The sequence below is a fragment of the Brachycentrus maculatus genome, unplaced genomic scaffold, assembly GCF_059751285.1.
Source record: "Brachycentrus maculatus isolate JH-2025_06_01 unplaced genomic scaffold, ASM5975128v1 h1tg000396l, whole genome shotgun sequence".
NCBI lineage: Eukaryota > Metazoa > Arthropoda > Insecta > Trichoptera > Brachycentridae > Brachycentrus > Brachycentrus maculatus.
In genome coordinates this window covers 1,192,891-1,212,427 of record NW_028281145.1, presented here as the reverse complement: position 1 = coordinate 1,212,427, position 19,537 = coordinate 1,192,891, and the positions used below count along the sequence as shown (strand labels likewise).

At 29.9% G+C, this 19,537-nt stretch overlaps 1 protein-coding gene across 2 annotated transcripts in view; it reads left to right on the top strand.

Annotated features, from left to right (window-relative positions):
* Positions 1–19,295, top strand: part of bgm (acyl-CoA synthetase bubblegum family member 1) — a 30,936-nt gene extending 11,641 nt beyond the window's left edge. The window contains exons 2-16 of one of the 2 annotated variants that reach the window (XM_088270835.1): positions 4,556–4,622; positions 6,716–6,788; positions 7,359–7,563; positions 9,681–9,815; positions 10,563–10,764; positions 11,237–11,338; positions 11,421–11,567; positions 12,278–12,387; positions 12,470–12,610; positions 13,360–13,578; positions 14,777–15,011; positions 15,567–15,707; positions 16,437–16,562; positions 17,500–17,620; positions 17,767–19,295. In XM_088270835.1, coding sequence (XP_088126961.1) covers positions 4,563–4,622; positions 6,716–6,788; positions 7,359–7,563; positions 9,681–9,815; positions 10,563–10,764; positions 11,237–11,338; positions 11,421–11,567; positions 12,278–12,387; positions 12,470–12,610; positions 13,360–13,578; positions 14,777–15,011; positions 15,567–15,707; positions 16,437–16,562; positions 17,500–17,620; positions 17,767–17,843 — 2,094 coding nt within the window. In that variant the 5' untranslated portion in view covers positions 4,556–4,562 and the 3' untranslated portion in view covers positions 17,844–19,295. Of the gene's footprint in view, positions 1–4,555; positions 4,623–5,227; positions 5,302–6,715; positions 6,789–7,358; positions 7,564–9,680; positions 9,816–10,562; positions 10,765–11,236; positions 11,339–11,420; positions 11,568–12,277; positions 12,388–12,469; positions 12,611–13,359; positions 13,579–14,776; positions 15,012–15,566; positions 15,708–16,436; positions 16,563–17,499; positions 17,621–17,766 lie in introns of those variants that run through there. The other variant, XM_088270836.1, reaches the window with a different exon arrangement.
* The last annotated feature ends 242 nt before the right edge of the window (positions 19,296–19,537 follow it).

Sequence of the window (19,537 nt, the reverse complement as noted above, 5' to 3'; positions counted from 1 at the left end):
TACTGATATAATACATACTAATCAAAACTGAATACGCAAATTAAAACTCAAATTAGTTACAATTAAGGTAAATTAGTCATTTAAATTAGTCATTTAAAGGAGTTTGATATTCCTCTGAAGTAAAAAATAAAATAATATCTCAAAAAAGCGGAAGAAATGTGAAATCTATGCACCTTGGTTAAAATCTATATAACGAAATTAACGAGCCTTTTACTTACACGTATACTTATACTAAATTACCGGTTTTTAAAGAAATAATTAAGAAAATTAAAACATCGCATCGCAAAATAAACAACGCCATTCAATTTTTCACGTTCCAAGTTTAACAAAGAACAAAAAAGATTCATTTCACCGATATTGACATGTTATATTATATTAAAATTAAAATTAACTTTTTCATATGAATCCTTTCGGTTTTTCCTTTAATGTGTATTCTTTAAGATTTATTAGCATCCTTTTATAGTTTCAAGGTTTGAATATCACAATAGACTTTTGTATCAGCCGTACTTACTCATAAAGCTAATGAATAATGTAAATTTAATAAAATTAAGTTTCGTATTGAGTGTAAATTGAATAAATAAAAATGTTAAGTGCTAATTTCATTCAATAGTTTTTCTTGTTTTTTTTTGCCTTTATCAAAAAGGCTTTTGATTTGTTGCGGATAATTATTTTGCATATTTTTGTTTTTTTTCTTATGGTAGAAGGTTTTTGTTATATATATATATATGCGTTTGGCCACGAGGCCATTTTTTTAAGGGCCAAGCCACCTAATGTGGTTTGTAGGTGGATTTTTAGGTGGAGTTTTATAAATATATACACATATATATATATATATATATATATATATATATATATATATATATATATATATATATATATATATATATATATATATATATATATATATATATATATATATATGTATATATATTTATATATATATATATATATATATATATATATATATATATATATATATATATATATATATATATATAAATATATATATATATATATATATATATATACAGAGATATATGTGTATGTATATTAGGATTTTAAATACTACAAGAAGCTCTAGTTAATCAAAGTTTTGTTACATATAAAGACTATTTAAAATCAATTAATTCTTAAAACGGTTATAGTTTTCATACGAAGCAAGAAAAATAACTTTTTTTTCTGTACAAAAATAAATAAAACAGCAAAAATAGCTTAATGCCATGGTAGCGTTATTTTCAGGATATTCTAATTGCTTTACTTTACCCAATTACCCTTGCCCTACACGTTTCTAAATTCCGTTATAGGTATTAATTACATGAGTAATATTATGTTTTATCATTGACTAAATTGTCTTTTTTTCGATAGTTACATTTTTATTCGCGAATTATTAATTTAATTTATTTATGTATCATACTTACGATCTAATTTACATTCTTAAATTAAATTACTGAGTTTTTCTTAAGTATCTAGATTGAAAAAACCCGTACAAAAATATGCTTTTTGCGCGGGTAGGTACCAGTCGGTACATTAAACTTTGGTCGAGAGCAAATTTAAAAAAACTCGACTCTTGCTCATTTAGAATCGTAAACTATCTTATTTTATTTAAAATATTTTGAACATTATGAACTTTGAGCGGATTAATATTATTGGTTAAAAGATAATATTTGTGGTATTTTTCCCATAAAAATGTTGCCTATGTGCATAATATTGCTATTTACATGCAGACTCTGTGGTTTAAAAAATAAAATATTATATTTAATATGCGTAGAGACGGTATTATATGGCATAACGTGATTTTTACCTTGGTGTTTATTTTGTTTAAATTTTACACACTTGTGTAATTTTTTGAAAAAAAAATATATGTACTATATTTATATATATATATATACATATATATATATATATATATATATATATATATATATATATATATATATATATATATATATATATATATATATATATATATATATATATATATATATATTTATATAGTTATATATTTATATTTATATATATATATATGTGTGTGTGTGTGTGTATCTTCTGATTTCTCATTGATTGGTTCAACAGATTTTTTTTTTTTAATTCAACTTATATTTAATTTGACAAGGATGCCTCGTATTTTAAATTCAAAATCTTCATTGGTGACATCTGTTTATTATTATTTTTTGGTATTAAAATTAATGTGAAGTAATTAGAACAACCTTTTTAATGCATGTAATATTGTTGTTCGAATTATTTCACTTTCATTTTTAATGACAAACATTTCTAGACTAAAATCGAAATTATGGAGAAAGATAAATACACAAAAAGGGTTTTATTAGATATCAATGCGTTCCTATGCTTTTTGGATCATTCTATTTACAGACTTGTGTCGGACGGTCAATTGGTTATCAGGGGTCGGATGATAATCAGTTTCAGTCAGTTATATAATATATAACAGCAGACCAAGTGATAAACATGTGATTACCCTATAATATTAAAACATTTGTTTTAAAGCAAAATTAAATAATTACGGTATATATAAAAATAAGTGCTTATCAAAAGAGTATAATTAATTTCTTTTGTAGTGCATAATATTGAACATAAAATGTAAATTTTCAGAACGTCTCAAATGGTACCTACCTGGGTAATAAAGTTTTTGCTGTTGCATTAATCTACGTTGAAATCTGTCCGCATACAGCGAATATACGTGATGTTAATTATACGTAGGCAAGGTGATCAGTTCTGTGCTTCAGATTTTGGAGATTGGGAGTGAAATATATTTCATGGGATATGGGTGATATAAGCGAAACAAGAGTGAAGGACATTAATGCCTTATAGAAAGAGAAATAAAGGAGAAATAGTAGGTACTATTAGTTAAGAAGAGGTAAAGGCCAAGGCACTCGGGGTTGTATACCCATACTCTTACAAGATTATAAACCATAAGACAGCCTACCGCAGAGGTATATGAGTATCTCTATCTGGGGATTGGCTGCTAGACATACAGGCGTCGCCGCCGCGACGCAATAGCGACCCTTTACTGCGAAACTGGCGTCGCGGGTTTTTAAGAATATGTAATAGGAGATTACCGCACCTTTTAAAACCCATAAATGTTTCACTATATTTGGGTTAGTCAATTTATTATTTTATAAGCGCAAAAAAATTACTTATATATATATACACATACGTAACTAAAAAAAATAAAACTAAAATTTCAATGCTCACGGAGAAACCCGTAAAATAAACCGATGGGCGAATGAAACTGAGATAAACAAAATTGCCTACAATTTTATTTAAGAATTCATTTGCACGTCTGGGAAGAAGGGGGCAAAACACCTCATAGTGGTAGAGAAAAATCTTATAATGTGATAGAAAAGTGCATCTTCAGAACTAAAAGCCAACCTATTACAATCCGAGAGACTATATTTGGGCCTAGCATTGATTCAAATGGTGAAGGTTTTTTTAAGCAATATATTGGATTTCTGTATACTTAGAGCACGATATTTAATTAATATTACGAATTATTAACTAAAACATAAAATCAGCTGGTTGTTTATGTTCGTTGGTACCTATGAATAATTATGCGATACGTAGGTGAAGTTTAGTGACGCACATAGAAAGTTATTATTTACTTATCAGCACTTAAACTTGTTAAGTAGAATGTATTTACGAGAGTAATTAAATGCACTAAGAATAATTTTTTTTTTATTTTAGTTACCGATAACATGGTATAAATTATTTTCCATACCTACATATTTAAAAATATATATTAAATTCCTTTGAACTTGATTACGTTGTAAGTTCTTTAGTAAACACTGTTTTTCTATGCAATTATCGGTTTATAGCGAAAGCATAATGATTATTATCATTTCCGCTTCATCGAATTCTATTATGTTAGATAAAGTGTTATATCAACATTACTAATACAATGATGTTTGGAAAATATTACGAATGTTTGCCCCACAAAGAGTTTTCAATATAGAATTTGTTTTCAATAAACCTCTTTTTACTGTGTTATGTTTATGTACAATTGACACGGCAAACATATATAGAGTTTTCAAAATATAAAAGATCAGAATCTTACAAATGGTGGTTCAATGACACTGAGCTGATTCACTCCTTACCTTACGTGTGGGTTTTTCATTTCTGTGACTTATGTTGTCACTAATAAAAAATTGCGAAATTAATGCATATACATTTCATGTACATTTTATTATTTTGTCGTAATAAGTCATATATTTATCACAGTTGTATTAATTCATATCATAATCTCAAATAATGTACTTATCGTACATACATGTGACTCTGCCTGTTTTAAATTTATTTGAAAGTTATAAAATACGTTTGTTCTTACTTAACATTTTGTAACTCCCTTACCAAGTACAAGAACGATATTTTTGGAGAGGTTAACTTTGATTTTTCCCTTTATGATTTACTTACAAACTGTTAATCTATTTTAGTATTATGTTTTATCAATTTTCAATCAATAAAAATAATAAAATCTTACTTTAAAAAATACACGTACATGAATATCAATAATAATTATAATAATATTGCTTATCTCTTTTAGATTTATCATGGAGCCAGAGATTCTTATAAATGGCTACCACGAGGATCACCTGAAGGAGGATATAAATGCAAGTATTTTTTTTAACACTTAATAATGGTTTACATTACAATAAATAGGCAAATCTGTTAAAAAGAATACCTAGTAATTTCATAAATAGGAACTACAACAAATGTTAACAATGGCTACACCGAATTAAGTTATCGTGTAGCGTGACTTTTCACTTGTTTTATGATTGTTTATTTCTGTTTTTTAATGTTTCCAAAAGAACTACACTCTGCTCACAGATATTTTACCTCATTTTTAAAATTATTTATAATTTGATTAATTAAATTATTTAAAAAAAAAACGTTAGTGCCCTCCGTTATTTTCTACTGTTTTTTGAAAGACTAGGTTTTTTTTTTACATACAAGTACCTGTTGACGTATTTTTTTTAGATATTTTTTTATATATTTTTTAAAATTATTTATAATTTGATTAATTTAATTATTTAAAAAAAATACACCAGCGCTCTCCGTTATTTTCTACTGTTTTTTGAAAGTCAAGTTTTTTTTTTTACATATAAGTACCTGTCGACGTATTTTTATTTATTTAATAGGTACCTACCTCAATTTCGGCGGTTTATTTGAACGATGAAATCTGGGATTGACATTTTCATTTCACAGCAACTGTCAAATTTTTTTGTATCAAAATTTTCTTGTTTAATTTTTTAAAATTCATAGTTTCAATGAGTAAAATATATGTCTTCGGTACATTTCTTTTGATAATATTACAATATTTTCATTAAGTGCTGTTTGATTATTGTTTTGCTGTTGTTTTTTCAACGAGCAGGCTTATCACAGTGGTTTTGTAGTATTTTTTTATGATTTTTTTTTAAATCACTTTTTGTATCTTGTTTTTACACTTTAATACAATGTCTACCGGTTTCAAAGCAAGCAGCCTCTTTCTTCTTCTGTGGTCTCAATCTTGTGGATTGTTTTACAGCGACAAATGACATCTCCTTTACCATTCTGGCCTATTATGCGCCACCCTCTTCAGCTCATACATTGAACAGCCCATACCCATATCAGTTTCTTTATCAAGACTAAATAACACTGATCAAAGTGATTTTATAAGTTATAACTCGGAAAATTACAATGTTAGTGCTTCAAACATTGGTTATATACTTGCATAAATCATAAATAATATATTTAAAAAAAAAAAAAAATAGAGTAGATCCCGAAAACCCAAAAATACACCGAGTATAAATATATGCTGTGAAATATTTAACAAAAATTATTTGATATATACCTTATTAAAACATTTCAGAAAAGAGCTCCTCTTAGCTGGTAGCTTTGACGACCATCTATATGTAGAAAGAAAAAATGTAATAATGATTTATGTTATCAAATTGCTACAATAATTAAAAAAAAGTACTATTGAAAAAAAACTCAATTCACCAGATAGACATATCAATGCTTCAAGGGGTTCTTGATTTTTTTCATATAATTTGCACTATTATGGTATTTTGACAATGTCAACTCTTAAAAAAACTAACTAACTAACTATCACACCACTTCCCATAGGGGTAGGTAAAGAGAATAGAATGCCACACCAATCTGTCTTTGCAAACAATCTTCACATCTTACACATTCATGCATCTCCTCATACATAACCAGCCAACATTCTGACTCTTGACCTGACCACTTTTGAGTATGTAAAATATTTCATCAGTTTTCCTCTTTCTTCCTCTGCTTCTATTATCAACTATATTCACCTCATAGATTTGTTGTTATTATTATTTATTTACTCACTCGATTCACATTCCGCAACCATCTCAACGCACCTTTCTTAATTTTATCAATTATGCTTATCTCAGCCTTACATACTTTTCTTTGCCCCACATTCGTCTGAGAGATAGCATTTCATTATTCTTAAGCCAACTCTAGCTGCATACATCACTTGCACACATTATACACCTTTGACACCAGCTCCTGCAGGTCTTCTCTTCTATCCACAAGAAGCACTGATCGTCAAAAGACAGTCAAATTGATCATATCAACTCTTAATGGATAATTTAAATGCATTTTTAATAACAATAATTAAGAACAAAAGTATTTGAAAATGCATGACTTTAAATTATCTTACAAATACAGAACTAATGCAATACTTTGTATTTTACAGGCACCAAATGATATTTCAAAAACACCCGATTCTCCCAAGCCATGTAAACGCCTAAAAGATATTCCCCTTAAAGGTATGTAATTTTTAATATATCATAGATATTTTAACAGAGGCAAAGATAAAGCGATTATGACCTACCATCGGCTTGTTTAAGTGACGTCTTCATGCACAGTAACATTCTCCATTCTGCTCATGATTGAACATCTATACTTTCATTTTATACTTGTGTATATTTGATGTAGGTACCTAAAAACTTTTTGGAAAGATATTTAAAAAACAAAATTCTGAAACTCATTAATTTTATATTCTTAGATAATTATATTTTTTCGTTTCTTATTTCTCATTTCATTTACTACCCACTTTTGTAATTTTGTTAACTCAAAAGTGAAAATTCATTTAATCTCTTGAATTTTAAATTAATGTGCTTTTACCAATTAAAATTTGCTGTGACCAGAAGCAGTCACTATTTGCTATGTCAGTTTTTAAAATGGGTGTGCTAAAATATTATATTAACATTGAGTATACGATTCTGAATAGCTGAGCAAACAAATATACTGTCTATACCTCAGCTCAACGAATAATACTCTTGTAGTATCTCTAATCAGTTTCATTTAATCCAGGTATTGTAATCCGTTGTTTTCAGGACCAAATCAGGTTTTACCCGCAACGCAATACACCACGTCAGATCCCGATGGGAGGGTATTGCTGCGGCTGAAGAAGGAAGGCATCGATGCTGAACTTCCCATTTCTATACCAGGCCTGATGAACCGCACGGTCGCTCGTTACCCCGACAAGATGGCCTATGCTTCCAAATTGCCCGACGGTACCTGGGACAAAGTCACTTTTAGGTATGCAACGATATATTGCACCTTACCCTCATCACCTAGGGTATCTATCATACATGATAAAAATAGTGAAAGACATTGGTACCATAAACCAAGCTAGGACACTAAATGCCGAACTCTCTTCTAGTGGAACAGATGGTCTGTTGACGTTAGTCAACAGTTCAGCTTTTCCTGAGGAGCTTTACATGGTTTCCTTGGGAGAAAGTTCAGAGAAGTTCCTGATTGGCCCACACTGTTCCCACATTGTTCCCAACACAGATTGAAGTAAAACATTTTTTTTAGTTAGAAGAAACAAAAATCCACTTATTGATCGATAAACCTCGTACATAATAAGCAAGATTGATATTAAATGCAACTCCCATCTAAAAAAAACCTTAGCCAAAATTCTAATTAGTATTGTTTTTTTATTGAGATTCATTAATTTTTAATTGATTATCTCACAAACATCCTTTTGTTTCTTTCAAAAGATTTGGTTCTTCTCCTCTATCGTAACTGTTAAATTAATTGTGCTATTAGGAAACTGCATTTAGAGTATGTCTAACTTTGTGGACAAACACTGGATTTAACTTCCGAGGGTAATATTCTTCTCTTGTTATTGTGCCTCTCCGCATTGAAGATTGGCAAACGTAATGATAATTGTTACTTTGCAGTCCCTTTAAACAGCGACTTTGTACATATTACACTGGAACTACTCTCTCAAGTTTTTATGCCAGGATATACGCCTTCTTCTTATGCTGTACTCACTTTCCACTTTGCACATTTCCAATTTCTTTTCCCCCATAAAATGGTCCTAAGTACTCTAGACTTTTTTCTTTGTAGAGTATAAAATTTCTCTCTTTTTTCCCATGCGTCTTAAAACACCTTAGTTTTTTAACTCTCTCAACCCATGATATTTTGAGCATTCTTTTATGGTATCACATTTCGAATGCTTCATCTTCTTTGGACTACATAGAGAAGCACTAAGAAGATGTAGTATCCATGCGCAAAATAGGGTTGAAGTTTCTATTGAAGAAGGTCACACATTTTCTGATTATTTCCATCCTGACTAGACTTTTGGGAGTAGTCTTACTGGTCATTAAGCTGACAGATCAGATTTAAATAGATGTACCCTTCTAATACATCTGTTCCCATTCTGTGGGGCGCAACTGGTAATTGTTTATGATATATTTGGTTTTAGTAACATCTATCTTTAGGCTCTTATTCTTGCAGGCATACCAATTCAATTCATTAATGAATGAGGTAATGTATGTAGTTATATTATTATAGATGTCTCAACAGAGATTCAGTTATTTTTATTGTTTGAAGGGATGTTTTACTATTAATATTTGAATCTTTTGAATAATGAGTTTGTCAACCACTGCACCATACTATTATGTAGCCTATAAAAGGATTTTTGCTATCTTGTTTCCTTGTTTGAAGTATGTACATACTTTTGATTGCATGTTTATCATCTGACTAATAATATTTTCAAGCTCATAAGATAAACTAAATAACCCTTTTTCATACAGTAAATATAAACTTGACCAAATTAAATCTTTCCAAAAGATTTTTTTTTGTTTACAGTATATAAAAATATTTCTGCATTTTTTTTAAAATAAAATATTTCAAAAACCATATTTTAGTGAAAATTTTTTTTGTCTAAATTATTAAAATTGAAAAAATACATATTTATTTCAAAATAAATAATTACGAACTACTGTTATGCAATTACGATATTCAAAAATATTTTAATTTCATGCATTTTCAGATATGGTTTGTATTTGAAAGAAGAAAAAAAACAGATTAATTTCATATAAACTTGCATAGTAAATACTTCAATGTAGATATCTACACATTATTCGAGTTAATTTGGATTTGAAAAAGTTGAAAATGAAACAAATATGATTACTTACTGATTTAAAAAAAAACCCTTTTGTATTCCTACATACTAGGAAATAGAAAAAATAATTGTTTTTTTTTGTCTTTTATCTGTGAAATGTTTTATGTGTTAAAAGAAAATTTACATTACTTTTTCTTCGGTGCTTAATATAAATTCATACAATTTATCATTCTTTTATCATCACAAGTATGTTTTGTCATGCTTAAAGTTTCTTTAAATAAAAGTAACAATTGTTTTGCAGAGAATACCAGCAGAATGTCAGAATATGCGCAAAGGCATTCCTCAAACTCGGACTTCAGAAACATCACTCTGTTTGTGTTCTTAGCTTCAACTCTCCACAGTGGTTCATTTCAGACTTGGCAGCTATTCACGCCGGGTAAGTTTGTCATTTACTGATATTAGATTTCCATTTTCAATTACATAAAAAACATTTCTAAGAAGTTAATTCCAAACTCTGATTTCAACAAATCTGAGTAAAAAATTCTTGAAAATCCATTTTTTATAAAAAATAAATGATAGAAGAACAACAAAAATTACATATTTTTTTGCAAGAAAAGTATATAATTTTGAAAATATCTGGTCCCTAATAAATCTGCATCTATAGAGTACCAGTATGATTCTTCTTCTTCTAACCCTTATCCACACCTAATAGTGCATAGAGCACTGCATCGTACTGCCACAGTGTTATCTCGATTGTTACTTACATGAAGGAAAGGTTATCAATCCTGCGCTGGTATGACAGACAGGCTTAAGAAGAAAAAAATATTGTAACCATAAAAAACAGGTATTTATGTGGAAAAGTAAAAGTCAATCCCAATTATAGTATAAAAATAATCAACTTTTATCCAGTCCCTGTTAGAAAACATCTTCAATCTTGATATTCCAGGGAAAAACACGTGGTTGGTGACCTTTTTTGGTTCTTTATGCGATTTAAAGGGACTCTTAATTTGTTGGGTTCGAAAAGTTTTTGGCTATCAATTGGCTCAAATGTTTAAAAACCCTTGGTACGGTAGTATTCCTGAATAAACGCAAACACAACTTTCCCATTCGTATTTCTTTTGGACTATAAGTTTCATCTATACTCTCGGACAGATAACTGACTATAAAATATGCTACGTTTTAGTGGTTTCGCTGCTGGCATTTACACAACCAATAACCCTGAAGCTTGTCATCACGTTCTTAGCAATAGTCGAGCTAATATTGTTGTGGTCGAAGATGCCCAACAAATGGAGAAAATACGACTTGTGTGGTCGAGGTTACCATTACTCAAAGCTGCCATACAAGTCAATGGGAATATAGAAAAACCAACCGATAACATTTATTCAGTGAGTATTTTTATTTTATAATTATATCTCTTTCTTGTTACAAACAATATCAAAATAGACAATTATGATAATAACCATATTTTCTAAATGGGACTAATTAAATAACATCATATTTTAAGCTTGTTATTTTTCCTCCATAATAACATTCTAAATCGTTAGTAAAGATGTACTTAATGGTAATTAAAAGCATGCATGATTGACATGTGCGGTAGTACAATTAAGTAGACTCTTGATTTTAATACTAATGTTGCAGGCTCAATTCCTGCCAACTGCAAGAGAAATCCAATAAAAAAATTAATTAATCTAGCTTCTTTCCTATCTGCAGACAAGGCTTCAAAACGGAGGTTTTACAGGTTATTTATAGTATAAAAATAATATTTAAAGAAGAATAAGATCGAGAGTATTTAATAATAATATTGTATTTCAATAAGCCTAAAAACAAAAATCATATGTTTTTTTTCATTATTTCTAGTGGAATCAAATTATGGCTTGGGGAATAGAAGAGCCCGATACAGAACTAAATGAAATTCTGAAGTCTATAGCTACTAATGAATGCTGCACACTAGTCTACACGGTTAGTAGTTTAAACTATTAAAAAAAAAAATACACAAATGATTTGGAGTATAATTATCTTATAACCATATTTTGTTTTACAGTCGGGAACTGTAGGAAATCCTAAAGGCGCAATGTTATCTCACGATAATATGACATGGGAAGGATTTGCTTTATCACAAATGACTGAAATAGAAGCTGGCAATGAGGTTCTCATATCTTACTTACCACTCAGTCATGTTGCAGCTCAGGTGAGCATAATATAATGAAATATCTACTAGCTCCATTGAAATGAAACAAATTTCAAATTTATTGTCATTGTGTTTCCAATTCGAATGAATTATTTTGGAAATAAAATAATAAATGATAATTTTGCTTAGTTGTTTGATGATTCGTGCACTAGCTTTGGTTATTTTAAAGAGCTTGCATTTCTAGTATTTTCTTCATTTACGAGTCTGAAAACGGTACCAAGTCGCAATAATAAGAATGTAGTTTGTTACACTATAAATATTTAATACGAAAATATTTAATACGAAAATATTTTAGTTAGAACTAGATCATATGACAGTAATTTAATCTCTAGTAAAGCTTAGATATTCTCTGCGTAATACATACAACGTAAAAGCACCAAAAAATATAAGTTAAGGTACCATAATTGCAATGCAATGAATATTTGATATCCAGGCGTTTGTGTTACAACCAGTGAGTGACACAAATGTGATAAAGTGCTGTGTCATATCCTGGGGTACAAAATTGCTTACTGTGGAAAAAATTATGGGTCATCTCCTTTGTAAAAGCATTTAATTACCAATTAAGTAGTAAAGTAGTAGTGATTCTCAACTAAAAGGTTTGATATTAGGTAAAGATTCTCAACCAAAAGAGAAACTAATTAGTTTTCAAAGACCTTTTTAGAAGTCAAATATATGTTATCAAATAAAAAATTGACAAATTATTGTTACAGGTTGTGGACATTATTATATCTCTAATGAATGCAGTCTCCGTTTACTTTGCAGACAAAGACGCACTCAAAGGTTCCCTTATTAAAACCATACAAGAAGTTCAGCCAACAAGGTCAGCAAAAGTAATCATATTGCATATCTTTAGTATCTAAATATGAAACTCGGTAAAATCAGTCCATCTTATTTTGTTACAGATTCCTCGGTGTACCCCGCGTATGGGAAAAGATTTATGAAAAAATGACAGCTATCGGAGCTTCCAATGGAGTAATCAAAAGAGTTATAGCTAATTGGGCTAAAGGACAAAGTCTCTCCCATCATATGAATATAATCAACGGGTACATATTTTCAATTTCTTTTGAGGTGCTAAATATTTTATGCGTGAAGTGATGTACGAATACTTACCTCTCTTTCACTCATCAGAAGATTGCTTATAAATAAAAAACGTACTCACTTGATCAGAGATTATTAATTTATAGTATGAAATATAAGGACTCTAAAACTATTTTTTAAGAATAATAAAAATCACTAAATCTAAGTGACAATAATTTCTTTATGCGAAAGTCGTGGTTTCTGGGAGCAAGTGCCTCGCTGTTTGCACGCAGGTTTTTATAGATTCTCGTTCAGTACGCAGGGTTAACAGCTTGGTAGGTTTATCAGTGCAAGCAACCTGGTGGGTTTGCTTGTTTGTTTAGATACCTACTCATGACTGAGTAACAAGTCACCTCACTTTGTTGAACATTAATTAAATAAAATGTCCACCTCCGTAGTGTAATGGTCAGCACGCTCAGCTACCGTTCTGGAGGTCCCGGGTTCGATTCCCAAGGGGGGTAAAATAAATATGAGTGATTTTTTCACTGTAATATTTATTCAATATTACCATGGACTGGTACCTGAAGCGGAGGGATGATCACCTTTCCTTCATGTGTTAACGATCAAGATAACACTGCGTTTATATGACACAGTGCCCTATGCACCATTGGGGTGCGGATAAGGGTTTTTAAAATTAAATTTTAAATTAAATAAAAATCAATTGACCGTATTTGTTAATAGTACCCGATTCATGTTGAAAATATTTTGTTTCTAGAAAATCCGACGATTCTTATGGTTATTGGCTGGCCAAGAATCTGGTTCTTAGCAAGGTGAAGGCAGCTCTTGGATTCAGCAACTGTCGGATGTTCCTGACGGCCGCAGCGCCCCTGTCCAGCGAAGTCAAGTCTTACTTCTTGAGTCTAGATATGCCTATCATGGATGCCTTTGGGATGTCTGAATGTGCCGGGGCCCACTCATTCTGCACAAGTGAAGCGTAAGTGACTTTTTCCTAATTAATTCTAATAAATATTTTTAACCAAATTTTAGTATGAAGGTATTACATATAAATTTGATCAGATAGATACCTCTAACCTAAGCGCCCTTGAGGTAGTATTTTACAAAAATGGCGCCATATAAATTATCCAAATTTATTATTATTATTAACCTCAAACAATTAGTCAATTATCACAATGTGGAAGAGAATTATGTTTCCAAACACATTTCGAAATCAATAAACATTCAGCCCACGGGCTGGATCAGGCCTGGCAAAGATTTTCATCCGCACCAGCCTATGACGGTCGTCAGCCCCGTAAATGCCCAGACTTCCATATTCTTCTTCATCTTTAATGAGATGTCAAAAAATAATATCATATAAATAGGGTGTTTTTTTTAAAGGTAAACAAATTCAAATTTCTCACAATAAATTAATGGTGGCAAAATTTTGCGTTGAAAAAGAGGATCAAGCTCATTCACTAACTTACAACGCGCATAATGGTCATTGAATCTATTGATTATTACATTACATGGTGAAGTGGCAAAACGTACTGACTACAAATTAACTGTCAACTATTAACAATTAATAGTTGATTTGTAAATATTTTTTTATCATTTAATCTTTTTTTTACAAATAATTCGAAAATGGACAAGGATTGAGGTGATTTTCATTCTTTTGATATAATATTTATAAAGGAATTTTTTGTGGCTTATGTAGGTACTTATGAAATAGGTACTTATGTAATTTCACATATCGCTCACTCCTTTCAAGAACGTCATAAATCAAAAAACATGATTTTTCAAGAGAGCGTTTTTAAAGTTTGAAAATATAATGCAATGTTTTAAAAATAAATATCTAGCCACTTAGTGAACTTTTTACTACACAACAGATCGTATGAGGTAAAACCTGAAGGTTTATTCTCCATTTGAAAAATATTTAGTTTTTTTCAAAAAATAATTAAACAATACCTTTTCTTCAAAATGCAAAAACGACACTTTCTGCCCTGTAGCGGGTAAATATTAGGTTTAAAATATGCCACTTTTGCTGGGTTATAGTACATTTTTTAGGCATTCTGAAAATATAAACAACTGAAAATTGTCGATTTTTGATTTATGACGTTCTTGAAAGGAGTGAGCGATATGTCCCTGTGTAAAATTTCATGCGCAGTGGATGCTACGATGTTATATTTGAATTACAGATTCAACTTAGACTCTGTCGGGAAGCCGATACTCGGAGTGGAGACCAAGTTTGACAACATGGACCCCACCACCGGCGAGGGGGAGATCTGTCTCCTCGGGCGCCATATCTTCATGGGATATCTGAACGAAGCTGCCAAAACTGCTGAGACTTTCGACAGCGATGGCTGGTTACACTCCGGAGATGTGGGACGGCTTGACGAAAATGGCTTCTTGTACATTACCGGCAGAATTAAGGTTTTTTTATCCTCATACTGTTTTCCTTATTACTCTCACCCTAACACGTTGGGTAATCTTACAGTTTTGTGATAATTTTTTTATGTCAGTGTGTAATGAATAAAAAAATTACAAAATAAATAATTTAATTTCATCTAAGCATGTATGATTTGCGAGTGTAAACTCAGTTTTAGTCCCCTCGATGACTCATATTTACACTCACTTGTCTCAAAGCGAGTATAAACATGAGCCATGCGTGATGCAGAAAGAGAACAGTGTGTATTCTAGTATCTATAAAAATAAATTTCATATTTTTAGTATAGTTTTAGCATTTTGAAAATTGGTATTTGTCAGCATCTTGTGATTGTTCGCAATCTAATGAAAGCAGTGAATGTGTTAACTGAGACAAATGTGAAGAATATTCATACATATTTTAACCTATTGATCTTCTTTTGCAAGGTGCAAAATATGACAATAATATCATTTTCTTTGTTTGTTGTATACAATGCCAAATGCTATAATTTTTTTTAAATCACATGATTTTTAAGGGGTCATTAAAATTATTTTATTTTCTAGGAATTGATAATAACAGCTGGTGGAGAAAATGTGGCTCCAGTTCTGATAGAACACCACATCAAGAAGGAACTTCCGTGTATCTCACAAGCTGTTGTCATTGGTGATCGGAGGAAATTCCTAACAGTACTCTTGACATTTAAGGTGAATATTATTACATATGTTTTCTACAATAATAATGGACATCTTAGAATGATTCTCTAACAGAAACAACATACCCATCATTTAAAAGGTTTAGTTACAAATAACAATAGTAAGAATGTTTGCTCATCTCCATCTGCAGAAATATTGGTTTAAACATATTCTTGTATTAGTCAGTACTGAACCTATTTTATCTCGACCCGATTGACTAAACTATAGTCCACTCCCCCTAATATTCCTGTTGCTGCCTCTTAGAGAAAGGGGTCTGAGACTGCTTGGACAACTTCTTTAGGGTGCTACTTTGACTTGGGTGTTTGTATGGCAGATTGGCCAAGCGCTTACAGCATATAATACATTGTTATTAATCCACATATCTACGCTGTTGGAGAAGGCATATTTCTATTCATTGTCCTTTAGTATCTACATATTTCTTTTAAACTACACTTTTTTAGTCTGGCGCCCTCCTATCAAAATTTCTCATCAAAGGGTAAATTTCAAAGGGTTTCAATCGCCAGAATGTCCCATCATCGAAAGAGGGAAGAAATAAAAACATATATCTTACTTCTTAGCACTTCTATCCGTCACTTTGGGCTTCTTATGCCCTGTAAAAGTCTTCTAGAATGCCCACAAGGGGGCGTTATCACCCATTTTGAAAAATACTAAACTAAAAGCATAATTCTCAGGCACTGGTGTTACAAGCATAAGCGAAGTAATAATAATTTATTTTTCCAGACTGATATTGATAATGAAAGTGGGATGCCCCTGGACCAGCTCAGTAGTGATTCCCTCCGCTGGATGTCTACTATTGGTGAACAGGTCAAAACTGTTAAGGAAATATTGGATGGACCTAACCAAAAGGTAATTTAAATAAATATCAAATATAAATTCAGTAACCGTTACCGGTCCTATGTAGAAATTCAATTTGCATGGATTTTTTCCTCGTAGGTCGCATGACGAATGTCATTTGACTTTTTTTGTCATTAGTATTATTAACCTGTCCGGGAGTATGGCCGTACATGTACGGCCATACCAAACTTTTCTCAAAGGAGTTTGGACGTACATGTACAGCCGATACAAAATATGATTTATGACACGATTTATATCAAAACATGTTAAAAAAATGATTTATCGGTATTTCGATAATTTTGATATAAATCATGTTTACTGGGGTAAATATCTTTGTTTATTCAAGAAAACATGTTGCTTATAGCATCGACTATAATATAAAAATTTAAAAGTAAAAAAAAAACACAAAAACAAATTCACTCCTCAGATACAGTTTTGTCCGGAGAAACTCACACCCAGACAGGTTAAGTTAAAATGCAAGGTCACATTTTTTTCGCTCATATCTATTAAAACAGTATGTACAGCAGAGGACATCCTGGATTTTTTTTTTTTTGGGGACTGGAAAGGGCTAACCACGGAAATTATCAAATTTCCGTGGTTAGCTACCTGGAACTCTTTGAGACGCTTCTAAATCACCAATTCATCCTAAAAATTTTATTTTTATAAATATTTTTCAATCATAAAATTCAGTATTTTAATCACTTTTACACATACACAAGATGACTATTAGTTGTTATGTGACGCTCTTACTTCAGTTCAAAATACTAACTAGTTGTACTTTACCAAAAGAAATAAAATTATAAAATAACCTCGTTATAAAATCATTATATACCTTAATTATAATAATTTTATGACAAATCAGTTATTAAATGAAAATTCACAAAGTTACTGGTTCAAATATCAATTACATTAAATAAATTTACTTTATCACGAACAAAACTTATTTCAGGTGATGAAGGAAATTCAGGATGGTATATCCAGAGCCAACACACACGCTATATCTAATGCGCAAAAAGTTCAAAAGTTTGCTATTTTGCCAGCAGATTTGTCTGTAGCTACTGATGAACTAGGTAAGTTCTTTCTACACAAATTATTATCATATTTTACTTCATGTCCATCTTAAATAAACGATGATGAATAAAATGTATTTTTAAAAACGTGTATTCCACCAAAATCAGTTAATGATTATTATTATAACCATATGTTGTATTTCCAGGTCCAACTTTAAAAATAAAGAGGAATGTCGTAGCAAACAAATATGCTTCTATCATCGAATCTCTTTACAATGTGTAAAATACCTATTGAAAACGACAGTGAAAAGTGAAAAGGTTGTAAACGCCATTTAGCGCTTTGTCAAGCTTATTTCAAAGTTTGCCATTTAACAAACAAACAAATTCAATATGAGGGATTCTAAAAAACAACACTTTGACTTATTTTATACCTGTCGCTTATGTCCTTTTTATTTTTCTGCAAACATGATTTATTTACATATTTACAAAGAATGTTAATTGTGATTTGTGATAATTTTAAAACAATTCCAAAAATATTTAATACTTAGATCTTGCAGGAGTAATGATATTTTTAAAAAGCTACTTAATTAAGAATAATAACTCCTGAAAGTTATAACTAAATATTTGACAATAATTGCTCAATTTACTGTGGTACAATTATTAAGAAATTTATACATTTACAAATATTTTTACAATTATTAATTTTTCTAGTTATTGTTATGTTTCAATTATGTAATATTAGTGAAAGGGTTGTCCAATAAATTATTGACATGTGAATGTAAAGTAAAATATAATTGTATGAAATGAGAATACATTAAACATTTTCTTTTCTTTATTCTAGTTTAGCTAAGATACAATTGATATGTGAGCATTAGCTTTATCGAAAATTTACTTAGTTTTTAACACCTTGAATGATTATTATGCATATCATATTTGTTATTCATAACATGAAATTCATAATTGTTTTTGTTGGTATGATCAAGTAACAGTCAATTCTTACTCTAGTAAAATATATGTACATATATCCGATTGGGACTAGAATAAGGTGTACTTGAAAACGCCACTGATTTTTATGCTGTGCTTTGTTATACACCCTTTTTATTACTAAAACCAATCAATATCGTCTTTAAAGAATCAATATTTATCACTTATCATTTCATTTCATTATCAATATTTATCAGATACATTTTGAAAGGAGAGTTATGGACTAAGTTAGTGTCTTACCAGTTCAAAGATTACAAACGAAATATTACTTAATATGAGGTAATTTACGATGTTCTTATGTAAAACCCAAAACAGTGTGCTAATTTATACTTAACAAGCATTATTTTATTAGGATATACATAACATGTTAAAAAAGCTAACATATTCTTATCAATAATCTGACTGTATAAACATATGAAACAAGTATGTAAATATGAAGCAATATCTGTCATGTGTTATGGGATATTTTTGTTCAAATAAAACAATTTTTTTTTAAATGCCTTTTATTGCTTTTTTTTTATTCAAGACATTTATTTTCATTAAACGGTGAATTTTCTTATATAATAAAATAGTGCATTATTTTATACTATTTCTATGGTGTTCTCAGGAAATAATCTTTATCTTAATGTAAGGAAAAAATATTACTGAAAAGGTATTGGAATGTTATTAACTTAAACTCTTATGATCATCATTTCCATTAGCTATATTTAATATTCATTTTAAAACATTTTACCAGTAAACAAACAAAAAACCACCAATTCACAAAATTTTATGCATAATATGAGAATTGATGGAGAAATAATATTAAAAAACTCAAACACAAAAAAACAGGAATGTATGTATTTAATTTAACATATTTAAGAAATTTACTTATACATATATATTTAATTATAAAACAATTAAGTACTAAAAATAATACTGTGACCTCGAGTACCAAATAATATATTCAATATAAAAAAATTAAATATTTTACATTTTAAAAAGAAAATTAGA